Source organism: Nyctibius grandis, chromosome 2 (assembly GCF_013368605.1).
Source record: "Nyctibius grandis isolate bNycGra1 chromosome 2, bNycGra1.pri, whole genome shotgun sequence".
In the NCBI taxonomy this organism is placed as follows: domain Eukaryota; kingdom Metazoa; phylum Chordata; class Aves; order Nyctibiiformes; family Nyctibiidae; genus Nyctibius; species Nyctibius grandis.
The window spans coordinates 114853381-114872004 of NC_090659.1; the positions used below are offsets into that span (position 1 = coordinate 114853381).

Here is an 18624-nt window from a genome sequence, read left to right on the forward strand (position 1 = left end):
AATGAACTGGTTTTTGCATATGAGAAACTTAACACTATGCCTAGGACCAATTAGCAACTCCAGATGGGCTCATTATCATTGATTTTAATATGTGAGTGATAATTTATAACACTTATTTGCAACTGAAGTTCATTCTGGGATAGTTTTTTTGTGTACTGTATACCGTGAAGATAAAGAGGAGTTTTGTCTACATATACATTTGCAAAGCAAAGATAATCTTTTATTAGAGTATGAGGATTTGGGGCAGAAAATAATAAAAATGACATTCAGTCAAAACGAATTTAGAGCTTTTAATTTATGCAGTGCACTTGTGAAGAGAAACTTACCTTTGAGGAACTCGGGGCTTGTTTTTAGTTGCAGTCTTTGGCATGCACATTTTGGCTTCTGCATTCAGCAGAAACCATTCCTAATTCTCTTGGAGTGTGAGACCCTCAGTCTTAGAAGTTTTCTTCTGTCAGGCACATGCAGATCTCTTTGTCCAGGCTCTGACCATTCAGTAAAAGTGTATGTGTTTGGTTTTTAAGTGTATTTTCCATTTGAGAATGTAAATACAATTGACATTCACCTGTTTCTTGTAATTAATGCTATATTGCTGTTTAAAGGCCTCACAGGAATTTGGGGTGCCAAGGTTCTAGCTGTTATACCAATACAGAAGGCGATGCTTTCTGCATTTCAGAGCCAGGGACCAGCTATTTAAATGTGCCTAAGCCAGGGCTACTCTATTTTTGCTAACACCCTGCAGGTAATTTTACTAAGCTCTTAGATGTGCAGTTGAGTGCTGAGACTCCTTGGTGAGAGATTGGGGAAAGAGTGAGAAAGTCTAAGGATGAGATGAAAAACTGCTGTGGAGAGATGAGGCAAGATCTGACAGCTGGTGAGGAGTAAAGCTGGGCTCAGAACATGACTCTCTTGGGTCCCATCAAGCACCGCCTTTTCTGAAGAGACATGGTAATGTTATGTTGACTAACAGTCTATTTGCTAGACAGTTTTGAATCGTACATAGTTCCTTGACTACAAGCTATTTACAACAGAGGTGCAATTACAGAACCTGAATTTTAAGATTGAGGATGACCTGATGATGTCAAGTTCCACAATTCCTATCTGTTAGGTGATTGTACTCCTGCTGTGACTTCAGTTACAGGTTAACACCTGTCTTGAGCATGTTTTGTTATCTATTTCTGATGTTTTATTGTCTCTCCTCCTTTGCTGATTCTTTTATAGCTCATGTACAAAGGCAAGAACTGCATTTGGAAAGGTCTTAAGACCTCTTGGATGGGTCAGCAGAATCAATAGCCCACAGCTTCTTTTTCATGAGGCTTTTCCTGATGACCTGCTTTACTCTTACTGGTTTTTCAGTACTGAGGTTATCAGGTAGAGTAAAAAGAGACCTGATCCATACACCAAAGGGCATACGTTACCAGAAAGCTTAGTTGAGGAAAAAAATGGCAAGCATACATTAGAAGTGCATTGGGAACCTTCCAGAGGTCACTCTGATGAGGTGTTATATACAAGGTATAGTTGTATGACATGAAAAAAGTGGTCTTGTTATTTGCCCATGGGAAGCCCATTCCACCATGAAGAAGAGGGTGACGAGAAGGTGATGAAGTGCTTGGTTTGTAGAGGTGTTTGGGATAACCCAGGGAAGTGAGAATACAGAAGAGAGACTGTCACAGTGATTACCCCCATCTTCATTTTTAACTAAAAAACATCTGGCTGTTTTATAGCCCCAGTAACTGGTAGCTAATTGAAGAAAAATTCAGTGAAAGACAACAACAAAAAGTCAGTGGAACTTTTCAAGTATTTGTTTTTCCTTTTCCTACCATCTGTAGTTTCTTTTGCCAAAGTTCTCACTCAGTAATTTTCCAGTGATTTCGAGGTAGCTCTTCTCCTTGCTTCTCTCTTCTCCTTGCTTCTCTCTGCTCCGTGAATTCTTTTCCATTGCTTTCTAAACCCTGATATATTTGATGAAGAGAAAGTGTTAGCAGTTTTCTAGTCCATAACCCCTTCAAGGTGATGTTCTCTCTGTTTTGTTACCTCTGCACAAATGCTCCCGCTTTACAGATCTGGCCTTTCTGTAGTCTTCTGGCCATGCTCCAAAATCATTAATGTTAGGTCACGCAATGGTTCAAATTTGATCTGGGTCAGGTGTGTGTATGTTATCGTATTTCTACCGAACTAGTTAGAAAAACATGAGCTTATGGGTTTTTTTTCTTTGTTCTGGGAAGACGTGCAACACCTGTTTAGAGTAAAACAACATTTTTATCTGGATTTATTTACTGTGATGTAAAGAGGCTACATGCCCGTACGAAGCGTTACACTCAAAATCTTGTTCACAGGCAAAAAGGCAGCACATCTTTATACAGCAAAGAATTTACTGTTAGTGTAACTGAAATTTTGAAAGTCTAATCATTATTAGTCCAGATGCAATTATTACAGAAAAAGAAAGGCTAATAGTGCAGTTAAAACTGTCATACATACGCTTCTTAGTTTCTACCCCTCTTCCTCGTGTTACGCTCGCGCCTCCCCTGCTCCTCTGGGGCTCAAGGTTTCTGGTTTTATTCTGGTGGGTGCTGGTGGGTGTTACAGTGAGTTGTCAGCATCTGGAGTCCTTTGCTGGGAGAAATACGAGGTTCATATTGATGGTTTCTTCTTTCCTGACTGTAGGATCCACCTGGGGACATTTTAGCGTGTTTTGTAAAACAACTTTACTCCTATCTCATTCTTTATTGGTCTGCAATTCCACATTACAGCTGATTTTTGCTATATGTGGTTGCTTTTATGGGTATTAGATACCATTTCTTTGTTCTCTTTGTTACCCCTAAAACCAGTTTTGTCCAGCTCCAGGTCTGCATTTCTTTAACTGACCATGGGTGAGTTGTTTATAGCCATGGTCTCCAGTGCCAAGCCTGTGACCCGTCTCTTCTCATCTTGTGCCTGTACTCCTCCATACCACATCCTGCGTCTCCGCTTCTCCAGGCCTCGGCCGTCATGCTAGGCTGTTGTATTTCTCTATACAAAGTCATTATGTTAGTGGTAAATATCTCATTCTGTATAGAATAACGGCTTGTAACTGCTATCTGTGCAAACCTGGGGTTGTACCATAGACAAACAAAAACAAAACAGAGTAGATATAGACACCTGGCCAATTACAGAAATTGCAGTCACAACCAAACCAAGTAAAACAAAGCTGCAGGCAGGCAGAGAAAAGTTCAGGCAAGGCAAGAGTAACAAACCTTGGTCCCAAGGCCTTGAAAATTCACTGCAAAGCTTATGGCCTATGGAGAGTAATGGCAGTACTGAATGACAGGGCTAAAGGTTAACCCAAGTATATTTTTCTGAACAAACTTTAACTGGTGAAGTGAGTATACATCTGATCGTTGCTTGATGGTTTGTAAGCAAAGTGTTTGGTGGTGGTGTTTTTTTCCGCTGGCACAAAAAGCACTAATATCTGAACTACTGAGCTCCTGAACCACAGCCTCATTTATACCTCCTGCCTTCAGTGAAAATAAAGCATTTGTGCTGTTTTTATTGCTGTGTTAGTAAATCCTGTTGTTGCTTTCAGTGATATCACTGCTATAAGATGGTGGTCTTCTGAAAGAGAAAGATTGCACAGGTAGGTAGTAGGACTAGCCTCAGCAACTGTTTCAGCTAAATCTGCCCATGAATGAGGTGGAGCCTGTGAACGAGTTGGTTACATATGGAAGATTATAGGGGCTGTCTGGCTGCTGTGGAGAGCAGATGCTGAAGGTACAGGCAGGTAGTACCAGAGATGAGCTGCTGAAGGATGACTGTCGAAATCAGTCATCAGAGTAGAGGTTGGTTTAACCAGATGGGATGCCTGTAACAAATCAAAACTGATCTGCATCTCATTTGTAGGTAGAACACCTCTGATAAAGAAATGAAAAGTGTGGGATCTTCTGCTCTTATTTTACCCAAGTTGACTTTCGGAGTAGACTGTTCTTGAAAATTCAGTCTGTGTCCTCCAGTCTGAGAATGGACAGCCCACTTCTACACTGAAAATGAGCCCCCACACCTCATGAGAGGGTGCTTCCCAAGCCTTTTGCTCAAAGGTGAAGCAGCATGCTATCAGAATGGTCATTAAACGACAAGGTGTGAGAAGAAGAATGTGGTGGGACATTTTGTGGATGTGCTCAGGACTTGCGCCAGCAGAGCAGTCTTGGCCCTATACTTGTTACCATCTGCTGGGGTACAGCTTCTGCTCATCACTGCTGCCTCCAGCACCACAGAGGGACATCTTTCATCTTTTTTAGCTAAAACATATTCTGATTCTAGAGTCTACCTTCTGCTTCCACCTTGCATAAAGAAAAATACAGGCACCCTGGATGAGATTTGTCTCATCTCACTGGACTGATACAGATTTCTGCTAATCTCTGGGTTTCTTTTTATAGATAATGGGGAAGAGTGAGTCGTCTTTGTTTCTCCCTGGTGACTGTAAGGAGAGCCTACAGTGAGTAATTCAGCTGTGACCACCTATGCAGAACTCCCTCCCGGTCGTTGTGGTAGGGGCAAAAAGTGCATTGAGTTTGGGTTGGTCTCTGCTCCAAAAAAAAGGAAGGAGCTATTTCCTAACTCATGTTATTGTTCTTTTTTTTGCATCTTAACTACATCTCTTGGCAACTGAGGAGAAAGCAGAGATTTGTAGTCTGGTTTCTTAAGCCTGTTTCTTCCTGTACGTGTGTATATCTGACTAGTTTGTGTGCTAATAGTTTTTGTAACATTTGGACAACTTTAACCATGTTTGACAGAGGAGTGAAATTAACTTATGACAAGTTTTACATTTAAACAAAGATGGAGATGGGAAGGGAGGCCATGTCAGTTTTTCCATTAAGGAAAAAGCTTGTTCCTTTTTCAACATAAGGGAATACCTGGATGAGAAGGAAGTCACGAACATGTGTGGATTCTCTTGAACAAGGCTTTTCTTGAGTTGGAGAAATATTCTCTGTCTCTTGTTTTTGCATTTCCTTCTTTCCTGGGCTTTCACAGAATCACAGAATCAACCAGGTTGGAAGAGACCTCAGGGATCATCGAGTCCAACCGTTGCCCTTACACCACCCTGTCAACTAGACCATGGCACTAAGTGTCATGTCCAGTCTTTTCTTAAACACATCCAGAGATGGTGACTCCACCACCTCCCTGGGCAGCCCATTCCTGGAGGTTGCAAAAGGCTGTGTTCAGTTGAAAACAAAAAGCAAATACAAACTTCTCTGCCGCAAGACACTCATCTTCTGGAAAGCGGGGCAGGATCTAGTTCAGAGTGCCGTATCTCCATGTGAAGTAGGTATCTAAAACTTCCCTACCCTCAGCAGAGTCAGTACACTCCACAAGTAATTCAGTTGAACAAAGAGAAGTGTCGCTGAATTGTCATCTAGACTCCATTGCCTGGGTTTCCATTGACTAAGTGGGAGCATAGACACGTGTGGTATCTTCCATTGGGAGCTGAACCATCCAGACCTCATTGATCCTACTCCTCTTTGAGTTACTTTGATTTTCTCATACACTGATTTCTGCTTGAGGAAGCCGAAGTGGCAAGAGGAAGTGGCTGTGGATGATCTTAGAAGATTAGCCCTCATTTCGGATGCGTGAGAACTGACGTACAGAAAATCTTCAGATGAGCTTGCAAACTTTGTCTGCCTCATTTCGTTGTAAGGTGGAAGAATTTGACAGACCTTTGTTTTCAACATGTACCCCACAACTGGCCAGTGGGGTGAATGAGTGTGCAGAGCCCGTTGGCAAATCTGGGCTGTATAGAAATCAATGGCTGCGGAGCACTTTGGAAGCTGGGCTTTGTATTTAGACAATAAAAAGGACTGAATTCACCAGGAAACCTGGTCCCAGGTATTAGTGTTGAACCTGGGGACTTTGGTGGGGCACAATCTTCAGAGATTCTGGGCTCTCTGGAAGATGGGACAAGATACAGGTTTCTGAAAACATCGTGTATTGTCTTGGCTTGAATTTCTGGAAATGAAGCCCCCAAATTATTGAACACTTGACTTACTTTAGCCTTGAGGCTCTGCTGGAGACCAGTTTCCTGCAGGGGCTGGGCTGCTGACAGAATATAGTTGTTCCCAGTCCTTTTTTGAGCTGGATCTGGCTGAGCACGCAGCTGCATAGTGTCTGTGAAAGGTTATCAAGGTGTTACACCACGTCAGTTTTGCTAGGTGATACAGGACTCTCCAGATTGGCTATATTTGTATATTCTTTCCTCCTTCTTTTGATTATTCTCAGGACGGAACAACTAATGTCATTGGTGAGTAAATAGCTGGTATTTTTAATTCTTGTGAGTGTTTGATTTATTGGGGTCAGGGGGTTGTGTGATGTGTGTTCGAAAGAAAATCAGAACATTTAACAATACGTGTTATGTTCTAACCAGGGTGTTTTTTAAATAGGGAAATAGGTAGGAATCTAAAGGAAAATTGAGACAGTGCATGAACTGTGGGAAGTAGACATATATTTAGTTAAACTGTATGTAACTGGGTCTTAACATGTAACTAAAAATTGAGGCACTGCCAGAACACAGATAGTAAAAGAGAAGACATCTGTCTTTTTATCCAGTTCTCCTTTCTGTCCTAAGGTGAGTACTTACTAATGTAGGTATTATTTCTGTTTCTTTCCTTGATCAAGTTAATAGGTTTCTTTAAAAAAAAAAATTACAAGCAACAAAAGATTTGATATCCTGTGTTGGTTTCCATTTTTTTCTGCTTCTCTTTGCTCTCAGACTCTGGAGTTATTATTGCAACTTATCATGGGACTGTCTGAATTTGCATCAAAATCCTGATAATTTTTTACTTGCATGTTTTTCTCTGGCTTAATAATTTTTAAAGGAAGGGGATGGAAGTTTATATGGTAAATATAAATACGGGTAAATAGCAAGAGTGGTTTTGAACTGTTTGTAGAATTTCTGTAATTACTTGTGTCTGCATTCAAAGTACCTGTGGAGACAGATGTTGCCAGCCCTCTTTCTCCTGTGGGGTGCAGTGGTAAATCCAAGGTTGCTCTGATGTAGGAGATAGCAGCACCATTCGGGTCTGTTACTTCTCTGCCACTAAATGTCCTGAGCCCTGGAATCAGCTTCTTCCACAGTTAGGGCTAAGTGACACGGGTGGTCTTGTAGCACCAGAAAACACTTGGATTTGGATTCTTGAGTTGCCTTTTTCCTGGAGGCAGTCATGCTGCATGGAGAGCCCCTTGGCTGCGGTCTGCTCAGGCTGCTCCTGAGGCTGTTTGGGGGAGAAAGCTACAAGTCAGGACATGTGCTGATTCCTATCGGCCCGAGAGATCACCTGCCAGATGTCCCATCAATCAGTGATCTCCCTAATGTCTGTCTCTCTGTCACTGTGTAGCACTTCTTCAACCGTCTGAAGCCTGAGGTGCTCGAACTTCTCTCCCTCAGCCATGTTTTTTTGACCTAGAAATACTGTTTTCTCAAGGGGATCTTCTTCACTTTTAGTTTGGTCCTGCCTGCTGCAGCATCTTATATTTGAAAACAAAGGCCCTGGCTCCTTCTGAACAACCCCAAATGATCCCAGCCAGCATAGCAATAACCTGATGTGTAGGAAGGCGCAGACATGAGCGGGTGGGAGCACTGTTCTAGCAGGCAACCTTGTTTGTGTTGACGGTAAGCAGGGTTGTGTTTTGAACCCCTCTTCACCTTATAGTCTTAATTTATTTTCAATGCCAAGGGTCTGTCCTGGTGATTGGAAAACCCAAAGCTTTGGAGCACAGACACAGACGTGCTCACCATCTCCAGGAAGTCTGTCAAACTCTGCCCCAAGCACTAGGGCAGAGCCAGAACGACTGGGCTGCCTTTCCATTGTGTCTCGCCTGGAGGAGGTGGGTTGCTTGCCTTGCCCACCCCTCACAGCCCTCACTGCTAATGCTGCAAGCGAAGGTGCTTGCGCTGGTGGTGGATTTTGCAAGCCAAACGTATCCATTAGGAACTGGAATAAGACCAAAGTACTGGATTATCAGCCTGCTTTCGGGAGGTAGTAACTAATTCTGAACTCTCTACATATGGGCTGAAATTTAGTTGGTGAAACAGAGGTAACATGTCAGTTCCCGGCATAAGTCTAACAACTTCTTGAAAAATACATTTTTTCCTTCTGTTTTCTTCCTTGTAGCTGAGCACCATCATGTACCAGCCTGGAGCCCTGTTAGAAACCTAACTCCCCTTTTGTTCCTCTCATGAATACAGATCATTTTGTCGTTATCTTCCATGTGCTGATCAGAGGATATCAGTTCAGGCCTCTGATAGCTGCTGTTCTTCCTGTTTTTTACCTTCTGGGTTGTTTGACTCATGAAAGCATGATACTGTGGGCTGCTCGCTGTTATTAATTACGTGCTGCGTATTGGTTTGTCTTTGGGTGTTGGCTTTCTATTCTCGGAATCTTGCAGATTTTAAACAATCAGCCTATTGTTTAGCAAGTGCTCTACACGCACTGTGGGCCTTTTGTGAAATTCGGTTTAAAAAAAATAATAAAAGAATGACTAATGGAGCACAAACGGTGCTTGTGACACTGTAGTCCATTGTGTAACTATTGAGAGCAAAATTTGCATTCCTAGAAAAGCTTGTTCACGGTCAAAATATAGGACACTCTCTTTATGGCTCATGGGAAAACATGTACTATATATTCAGCTCAGGATGCTGCTTGAAAGGATCAACTTTTAAAAAATGACATTTTCCTCCCTTTGAACATTGAAGTCAGACTGAGACCCGGCTTTGCTTGGCAACAGAAGTGAATCTTTTTCATTCAGGCAAGTGGCGTGGGGGGCTATTTTGGTCTGTCACACACGTACACAATGATTTGTTTGCTGAAATGGCTTCTTTTTAAGTTGTTGTTAGGCTCTGACATTGCCAGCCCTTTTGAATGGAGAGGGGACATTATTTTATTATATAACTGTCTGCCTCTGAATGCCAGAGGAAGCCTGGCAGTTGGTGCTTGTCTTTCCTTCAAAAGCGTATTTGTTTATGGCTTTTTTCCTCCTCTCTGAGATTGTTACAGGTCAAGCAGAGGGTAAAGTTGAATCTTTAAATGTTTAGAAAAGTTGTGAGTTGCATGTACTTCTGAAATGTAGCAATTGTCTGTCCTGTATGTGCCTAAAAAGAGGGTACTGGGTGTTCTGGGAGGGTAAGGGTGCCTCTCTTGTATGCTATAAGTAGTTTCTTTTGGTACCTGTTGTCTAAGTAGAATAAGCCTGTTTTGATTTTCTATTTGGCTGTGAAGAAGTAAGATCAAGTCACTGCTCACTGGAGATACTACTCCTTTGTCCTTCCCTGTAAGCTCTTCGGGAGAGGGGTTGCCTGTTATTATGGGCATGTGCAGTGCCGAGCACTGCAGGATTACTGTCCTCAGAGAGATGGAGTTAAGATGCTGAAACTTAATGTACAGCAGCAGAGCCTGTTATGGCCCCATGGCGGGGTGGAAGCCAGCGCAGAGCACCCAGCTCCTGCTGCAAGGCCCTGGTTCAGTCAGTTGCCAGCCATGCTTTTAAGGGCTTGCGCAAAGAGGGGTGTACGAGGGACTTCTGAGTATTCTTAGGTATATGTGTACATATATATATATAGATAAGGACTATGGGGACCACTTAGCCTTAGCACAGATCCACAGAGAGCTGCTGAAAATGGGAGAGCCTGATGTGGGCAGCAGCTGGATTTCCCAAGCCAGTTCAGCCAGTACAAGCTAGGACAAAGTCATATTCATGGGGAACAAGCACCAGTTTGTCTCCTGCTCTGATGTGACCTGAAAGGTTTTTCAGTATGTATTTTTCCTTCTCTGAAAGAAACAGGAGTGTTGAAGGTCTTGAGGAGGGAGAGTTGTCGACTTGAGTTTGGGGAGTGCTCAATACCTCTGTGTTGTTATACTTCTAAGAGAAGTGCCCGAGTGCTGCAGGTGCTCCTGTTCATGGCCCTGCTGTAAAATTGATGCACTTGGATTCGGCTCTCTTGGCATCTGAAGCTTCCAAATTAAATTGTATTTGCCACTAGTTGTCATTAATTTGCAGTTTTCACCTTGATTAATTTTTAGGAATGTACATAATGAGAAACTTTTACAAAAACAGGAAGAGAGGAAATGGAAATTTGCCCTCTGCAGTGTTTTTCTCATTTATGACCTCTGCGGCTGAAACTGTATCGCCCAGTGGTGCATTTTATCACCTGTTTTCCATGTCAGTTAGTGACTATTGAAACAAAACATTCAGTTTGATACAGAAGAAATGGTGTGAGCAGCTCCTGCCAATTAGCGTCTGAGTAATCGGCACACCTCTGCAAGCAGTGAAGCAGCTACTTGTTGTACTGGCAGGGAAGGAATATTCATAAAGAAGGTGCTGGAAAGCTGACTTTATCATCAGTGACTGTGTTTTGGTTGTGTTATATGTAAATAAAAACAGCTTATTTTCCAGAGATGTGTTTTCCTCCTGTCCCATCGTTTTTTCACAGAGTTCTGGGTGTTAAATTTAGACTTTCCCCTTTTGTTGTCTTTTTTTTTGAGCAAGACAAAGTTCTCTTCCTCAGTTTTCAAAGTCTGAGCAAGTGTCTTCAAAAATTAACAGTAGTTTCTCGGTGAGTTGCTACCCATAGAATCATGGAATGGTTTGGGTTGGAGGGACCTTAAAGATCATCTAGTTCCAACCCCCCTGCCACAGGCAGGGACACCTTTCCACTAGACCAGGTTGCTCAAAGCCTCATCCAACCTGGCCTTGAACACTGCCAGGGAGGGGGCATCCCCAGCTTCTCTGGGCAGCCTGTTCCGGTTCTCACCACCCTCATCTATACCCAGTCCCTTTCTGCATAGGAGTGTTTCTTATCTTTGGGAAAGTGTATATGTGGATATTTTTGATGTTCTTCCAGAATAGAAGTATAATAGAAGGAATATATGTGTATATTTTTGATGTTCTTACTGAACAGAAAGAGACACACCTCTAAGGTACTTGCCTGGAAATGACTGTTCTCAGCAATTACAAGCTGGGATTGTTTAGCTGGATCATCCCTCATAGTGGTGTCATGACCTTTGCTTCGAGTTTTGCCAGAAGCTGTTGTGAAGTTTTGTGTGATACGTGGAATTGGTTGTCATAACTGTCTTCTTGGATCACATGGCCTAAGAGAAGAGGTTGTGTGGTGTGGTTGTCCTTAGGCCTGATGTTCACAGAAAGCTCTTTGTAGAGATCTAGGAGTTTTCCTTCCTGTGGAGGGTTGGGATGGGGAAGGAAAATTTCCTCTTTTTGGAGTACAAAGAATGTTGTATTAAATTTCCTACAATAGGGGTAAGGATACAAGGAGGAGAACTCAGTCCTGCATAGATGATGCATTTGTCCGCATCAGGTTAAAGCTCCAGGTTTCACAGTTTGATTTGGGCCCTTCCTCTGCACCTCTGTGCTTATCTTATACCTGACCTCAGTTTGCGGGATCGTACTCAGACCTGCACGAGGTCAAATCACCCTCTTCAGAAGCTGTACTTGTGCTTTCTCCTTCCAGGAAAAACTGTTGCTTCTCTACACTAGGAAAGCAATAACTTCATATTCAAACTCTGTCTGTAACAGTTGTCAAAACAAATGGCAACTACAAGTTTTTATTTCTTTTCCCTGGCTTTCCTTGGATGGCTTTGACAGATGCCATTTAATGGCATTTTTTGAAGTGATTTAAGACTTTATCTCTGCTTTCCCCCAAAATATTTCCCCTGCACCTTCACAGTTAACATGGTAAGTTCACGTGTCTCAGACACTTCTGTTTGCAGCTTCTTTACATCTTTGTTGACAGTTTAAGCTAAGCACACTGGCATACCTTCAATTCTGCTACGGATGCAGTAATACCTTTCAATTGCCTGAACAAGAATCGCCAGAGGGCATCTGTCTGAGTCTGAATTATGTTTGAAAACCATCTGGCATGTTGTGGGATAGTCCTAATTATAACAATGAACACTTTATCAGGAGTTGAGTCATTGTGCTTGCTTTCCATTGTAATTCTCTTATTAGTTGCATATATGTACTCCAGATAGCCAAGGGGTTAATACTGCGTGCAGATACTGTACAAGACCATTGTGCCAACAGCTCTCATTTGGACTCATTTATCATTCAAAATCTGGCCATAAGAAATACATTTAAATAATGAAAATAAATATTGAGATGAAAGACATATATTGGTGTTAATCACATTCTAAACCTGTTTCCTGCTTCTGCTTGGGAAAGCAGGAAGGAGTAAATGGGGATGGCAGTCAGAGGAGTAAGGTACTTTCCCTGAAGGTGCTTTTAAACTGTTCTAGGGGTCTCTTTTGGCATTTAACACATCCATCTATCAGCAAGAATGGTGCGGACCTGCCTGGGTCTGAAGCATGGGAAGAGAAATGCTCCAGGAGGTCCTTGGTCTTCACAGGTTCCTCACAGGAACATCTGCACTCGCTTTCTTTCCTGTAGGTAGAGCTTGAAGTATTTTGTGAACCGGAGTATATGTTGTTTCCTAGAACCTTAATGAGGTTCAGTGGTAATATTGTTATTTTGCACATTTATTAAGTTGTATTGAACCAGACCTTCAGCTAGCAGCGATTGGCAGAGCTCCAGTGATTTTTAACCCTTGATGAAATCTGGCCAAACCTACCTGTGTTCTCAAGTGTTTGTCAGGTGCCCCCAAAGCCAGCAGATATGTCTGACCGTCATGCCCTTGCCATCTCTCAGGTTTGCTCTGTGTTGTCTTGCTGGTGGAACACAGGAGTTGGGGGTATGTCCCCATGAGAACAGAGCATCCTTGGTTGGGTCCTCAGCATTCTAGACTGATGCCAGAAGTAACCCGTCATGCTGCCAAAAGTATTGTACGAGACAGCTTTAACTTTACATTGGCAAAAGCTGGGATAATGTGCAGAAGCCATGACAGAAGCAGGAGTAAATGATGTGCCCAAGATGGTGCAGAAGGGCTGGTGGCAAAGCGTGAAGAGAGCTCTGGTCTCCTCGTGCTGAGTTTGCGTGTCAGCCCCAGGATGCTCTCTCCCTTTCCCCTCCCAAAGGCATATGAAACTGTGTGGTTTGAGGATCTTTCCTTTTGCATTGGCAGCAGAGAAGAGCTTGAGATTGTCTAAACCACTGAAGTTAATAAACTTCTTGTGCGCATGCAGGGACATCAGTTTAATTAGTTTGCAAAGCAGCAGAGCTGGAGCCACGTAACTGCCTGACGAGGACAAGAGGGGGGAGCCGCAAGCCAGCAGCGTTTTGGTTGTCTGCTCCTTCGTTCCATCGCAGCTCCCTATAAATGATGGATGAGGAGAACAGAGGCAGCGAGCCAAACATATGCAGCCTACGCACACTGTGCAGAGCCGCACAGTCCGAGCGGTGTTGTTCGCTGTACGGGCAGGCGGTGCTTCCCAAAAGCTCACGCTGCTGTTGCTGGAGGGAGGCTTCACCGGTGGCTTCTGCAGGAGCAGACGGACACTGGTGCGGGGAGCTTTGGAAAATCCACTTCTAAAATGCAAATGCTTTCTTTCATTAAAACCCACTTGAAGCCAAGCGTGGTCAACAAACACAAAGCACTTTCACAGCTCAGACGTGCTGTGGATTATGGTTCTCCTCTTTTTTTCCTCCGTAAAGCAGTTTGCCCCTTAACCTGCCGAAGTGAAATTAATTAACAATTTCATAAAAATCTTTGGTCTACAATGATTAGATAATCGCTGCTTGTGTGTTAGGTAGACGCTGGGAATGTATGAGGACAAACAAGTTGTGTAAGTAGAAAAACTGATGAAATTTTGGTCCTTTTGTTAGCACTCTCCCTCCCTGGGAGCTGTTAAGAGCAGGTCAGACAGACAGGTCTCAGAAGTTGTTTGGGTGTAGCTTGCCCTAGCGTGGGGACAGAGAGACTAGCATACTCCATTACACCTTTCCAGCTGCCTTTTCTGTGACTAAAGGATGTGAAATTCTTGACGCAAATGCTTCTAATAGGTTGCTGTGCTCAGTGATGTAGCGATGGTCGCTCGGTGAGTAAGCTGTCCTGTGTGGTGCACGCAGGCCAGGTTAGCTGCTGGTGTGCCCCTCGCTTATTTATTTACACCTGTCCTAAATGACTTGTGAACTCAGTGGTGTTGCTGACCTGTAAAATGCGTTTAAATACACAAAATTCTGGGCCCTGGATGGGGAGGGAACTGGAAGGCATGGCTTTGGGAGGCTTGCTCTGAGCCTCTGGCTCCCCCGGCTGGAGCCAGTGTGGGAGAAGGCACTGTGGGGACCCAGGGACAGGAGTCAGAGTTGTCACAGATTCACAGAATCAATCAGGTTGGAAGAGACCTCTGGGATCATCGAGTCCAACCACTGCCCTGACACCACCCTGTCAACTAGACCATGGCACTAAGTGTCATGTCCAGTCTTTTTTTAAACACATCCAGAGATGGTGACTCTACCACCTCCCTGGGCAGCCCATTCCAATGTCTAATAACCCTTTCTGAAAAGAAATTCTTCCTAATGTCCAACCTGAACCTCCCCTGGCGAAGCTTGAGGCTGTGTCCTCTTGTCCTATTGCTAGTTGCCTGGGAGAAGAGGCTGATTCCCACTCCACTACAGCCTCCCTTCAGGTAGTTGTAGACTGCAATAAGGTCACCTCTGAGCCTCCTCTTCTCCAGGCTAAACAACCCCAGCTCCCTCAGCCGTTCCTCGTAGGTCAGACCCTTCACCAGCTTGGTCGCCCTCCTCTGGACTCGCTCCAACACCTCAACATCTTTCTTGAAGTGCGGGGCCCAGAACTGAACACAGTATTCAAGGTGCGGCCTCACCAGTGCCGAGTAGAGAGGGACGATCACTTCCCTAGACCGGCTGGCTACACTATTCCTAATAGAGGCCAGGATGCCATTGGCCGCCTTGGCCACCTGGGCACACTGCTGGCTCATGTTTAGCCGGCTGTCGATCAGCACCCCCAGGTCTCTTTCCGCCGTCACCCAGTGATAAAGGCATCCACAGTATCTGCTTGCTCCCTGTTGATAATTTTAAGTACCATCTCCGTATGGGTTGCTGTACAGTAAACTGGCGCTGCTTTGTGGAACAATTAAATTAAGTGTGATTCTTGGGGTTTTTTTACACGCTTTTAAAAATCAAATTAATTAAACAGTTGCAAATACGAGGGTGAATGCTTGGAAGATGAAGGCTGACCATGCAGAAACCAGGCTGAAAGGAGCTTCAAGGGAACATCCAGGGGTCTGAGCTTGTTTAAGTAAAGTAATGTAAAAATGTGGTTTAGTGCTAAGCCTAATTTCGCATGCCTGCAGGCTGCTGCGCACAGAAGTGCTCTCAGCCTTCCTCATCGTCTCCAGATACAGATTCCCTCCCTCTCTGTGTGCTGCATCTGATGATTTATACGGCCATGTAATGAATCCAATCAGCCCTGTTATCCAACAGGAGACTCTCTTCATGTTTATTAATAGTTTACTGCCCTGGCAGATCAGCAAATTGAACCGTGCGTCCCGTGATGCTCGGCCAGCGCAACGGAGACGGCAGCGGTGTGCAGCCCAGGTTGAGAGGAGGAGGGTGAGAGGGGCACGTGAGCAACCCCTTCAGCAGCAGCGTACACTGTATATCAATTTTGTTGTCGTATGAAACTGTACACAAATTTAGTGTACGTGTGAGGCCCTTTGAGCCGTCAGAAAAGGAGGCTTTGCAGATTCAGTTCTTGTTATTTTAGTGTAAGATTATTTTCTGCCAGGGTGGATACTTTGGGGCTGCTGCGGTGTGAGCAGTGTTGTGTGCACAGGTGCCACTGCCCATCCGAAATGACCTGAGTTTACCTGGCAACACCGCAAGTGTTGAGCAAGTTGGAAAGCTGAGTGATTAGCTGTTGAACCATGTACAACAAGTGCATTCGGTGGAATTGTGCTATTCGATTGGCACACCAATATAATTTATTTTAAATATTTTTTTACTGTCCCCAGAGGTTCCATTTCTAAGTTTCTAGTCTGTAGGATGAAAGAGTTGCCAATACTCTTTAATCCTTGGAGAGAAAGGACTAACTCCCAGCAAGAGCCCAATTTTGCTGTAGTCCTTCATGTTTTTAACACTGCCTGTGTAATACTTTGCCAAACTCCAAAGAATAGAAATAAAAATGGAACACTTTGGCCTTTCAGTGGCTGATTACCAGCAGCAAAACAATTTTCAGACAATTAACAGATCTCCAGGCCCTTTGGAAGCTCAGATATAGCTGTTCCTAGGTTGTCACATGTCTAATTAATACAAGTAGTAATGGTAATACTCCTGCTGCTGTTCTGCTTCGGCCAAGGCTGGGCTTGCAAGCCTGATAGCTGATCCTTAAGCTGTCCTTACACCCGGGTGAAACCTTTCTGGGGTCGGTAAGAGTGGGAATTAATTGGCACAAGTAGTGTTTGCTGCTGTACTGTGGCTTCAGGGAGTAACGTTGTACCACGGAGGAACTTTCTTTACAGTCATCTGGGGTTTTAAGAGCGTTATTATCAGATGCTAATTTTAAGCAATTATGGTTGTAGGAGAGGTCGCAGCATAAAAATGCTACAAAATAAGCTTATTTTAATTGCTTACAGCTGTACTAGAAAAACTGTATAGAAAAAGAAAATAACTGTTTTGCTTTGCTATTTAGCAAATCGCAATTTGTATCCCCAGAGAGGTGTGCTGAGAGAGTCTTTTTAATTCTCCTGAGGGTTGTACTTACACCTGAAGGAGGAAGGTTATGTGTGATGGACAGAGTTTTTATTCTGAGTTTCTTCTGCCGTTATAAAGCTGCGGTCGGAGCTGTGCTGGCGTGCGTTCAGGAGTCTGTTTTCACCCCCTCGCAGCGCACTAATATGTCCCATCTGAAAGCCTGAAATGGAGGCCCTTCGTTTCTGTGATTTAGGGTTTGATCAAGTGTGTGGTCATGATAACGTCAGCTTAGTCTGAGCTGAGATTTGGTAATGAATTGTGTACGCTTTGGTAATCCGTGACAATGGCGAGTGAAACAGGTTCTCGTAAACCTCTGCTGAGGGCTGAATAACTGAGAATGGAAAGGGTGGAAATAGTGAAAAACACCTGAAATGACTGTGAGCGAGTGGCCGTACTTGTTGGCTTTTGAGCGTTCCCGAGCACGGGTTTGATACACTGTGGTGTTTCTCTTCACAGTGCGTCCACTTCTCACTCGGACCATTCTGCTCCCACCAAATCTGCTTCTGCTGTATCGTCTGACTCGGTCTCCACCTCGGCAGACAACTTCTCTCCAGATTTAAGGGTATGTATCTTTTGTCTTAAAAAAGAAAAATACAATATATTGTAGCCTCCTTCAGATGACATTTCTTGCTCCTTGTGAGTTTGAATATAGTAAAACGATGTCAGCTTTCAGGTTAATGCCAAATTTTATGTAGCCAAAGCATGAAAGGACCCATAATCAAACAGGTGACATTGGAGTTTAATCTCAACCATATTTTTTCCTTCTTTATAAAGTTGTTTAATCTTCAAAAAGCTGACTCTGCAACCCACACTTGGAGATGAATTTTCAAAGGAACTCCATTTTCTTTTAAGTGCTTTAAGTAAGTGAAATCCTCAACCTGCCAGTTGTATATCCTTTTTTTTCCTGTTGTATGTATATATGAGAGATGTTCTCTCTTGAGAACTCCTGCTTGTTTGTAAACACTGAGTCCTCTGAAGTATCTTCTTTCAGAGTAAGATTGCTATCTCCAAGCTGATAAATATAATCTTCTGTCACAATAAATTGCTCTGACATAAAAAGGTCCAAACAGTCTCTTTTAAGTTTGTTATTTGATTAGTTAATTATAAATTCAAAGTTCTAGTTCCATGTCACAGGAGTTTTGAAAGCTATCTGTACGTTCCTGTTATGAAACCAAGGGGTTTGCTGACGTACCTTTGCTTTAAAAAAACATCCCTGAGTATAAAACTTGGTATTGATACGTTCTATCAACGAGTTCTAGCATCTCTCAGCTGTGGTTGAGCATCTTGGTAAAATCTAAACACAGTAAAATTGCATAAAAACCTCTAAATTCAAAACTAATTCCTTTGATAACCATGATAGTTTTTTTGTCCCTTCAGTGTTGTCTCAGTAGTCCATAATTAATAACAGAAAGTCCACCTGTTCATAAGTGGCACGAACATGAATGTTTCTTTCTAAAGGCAGCTTGTTAGCCAATATTAAGCTAAGATTTGAAAATTAATTGGTAGTTTATGTGTAATCTAGTGATAGTTTACACCTTTTACTTATGGATACAAAATGTAACGTTCAAAACATGCCTGGGTAAAGAGGTTTGTACTATGTCTGAAGTTTTTGCCCTGTGAGGTTGGGGTGTTCAGTTACTCCAACATACAGAAAACATAGTTTTTAGGCTGAGGCTAAGTGATTCATTGATACGAATATACATAAGATTGCAGATACTGCTACAGCTGTAACTGTGTGTATAATATTATTAAAAAAAATTAACAGACTTATTTTATTTTCTTATTTAATTTTTTGCTGAAGTTTGCGTAAGTGGGTTTCTTTTTCCAGTTTTGATGCAGAACTCAACTGCCTTTTCACAGTTTTTGGGACACTTGGGGATTACCTTTACAAGTAGAGAATGAAGCAGCATTTCTTTTCTAGAATCGAAGTTGTCTTTCCTTCCCGGTGGTTACGTTGGCTCAGCATGTTTTCCTTGTAAC

General features: G+C 43.1%; 1 protein-coding gene across 3 annotated transcripts in view; it reads left to right on the forward strand.

Moving 5' to 3' along the window:
- MTMR2 (myotubularin related protein 2) overlaps positions 1 to 18624 on the forward strand; it is a 69194-nt gene that overhangs the window by 5033 nt on the left and 45537 nt on the right. For 2 of the 3 annotated variants that reach the window (XM_068418504.1, XM_068418513.1), the window contains exon 2: positions 17101 to 17206. In XM_068418504.1, the coding sequence (XP_068274605.1) occupies positions 17101 to 17206 (106 nt within the window). Of the gene's footprint in view, positions 1 to 17100; positions 17207 to 18624 lie in introns of those variants that run through there. The other variant, XM_068418519.1, reaches the window with a different exon arrangement.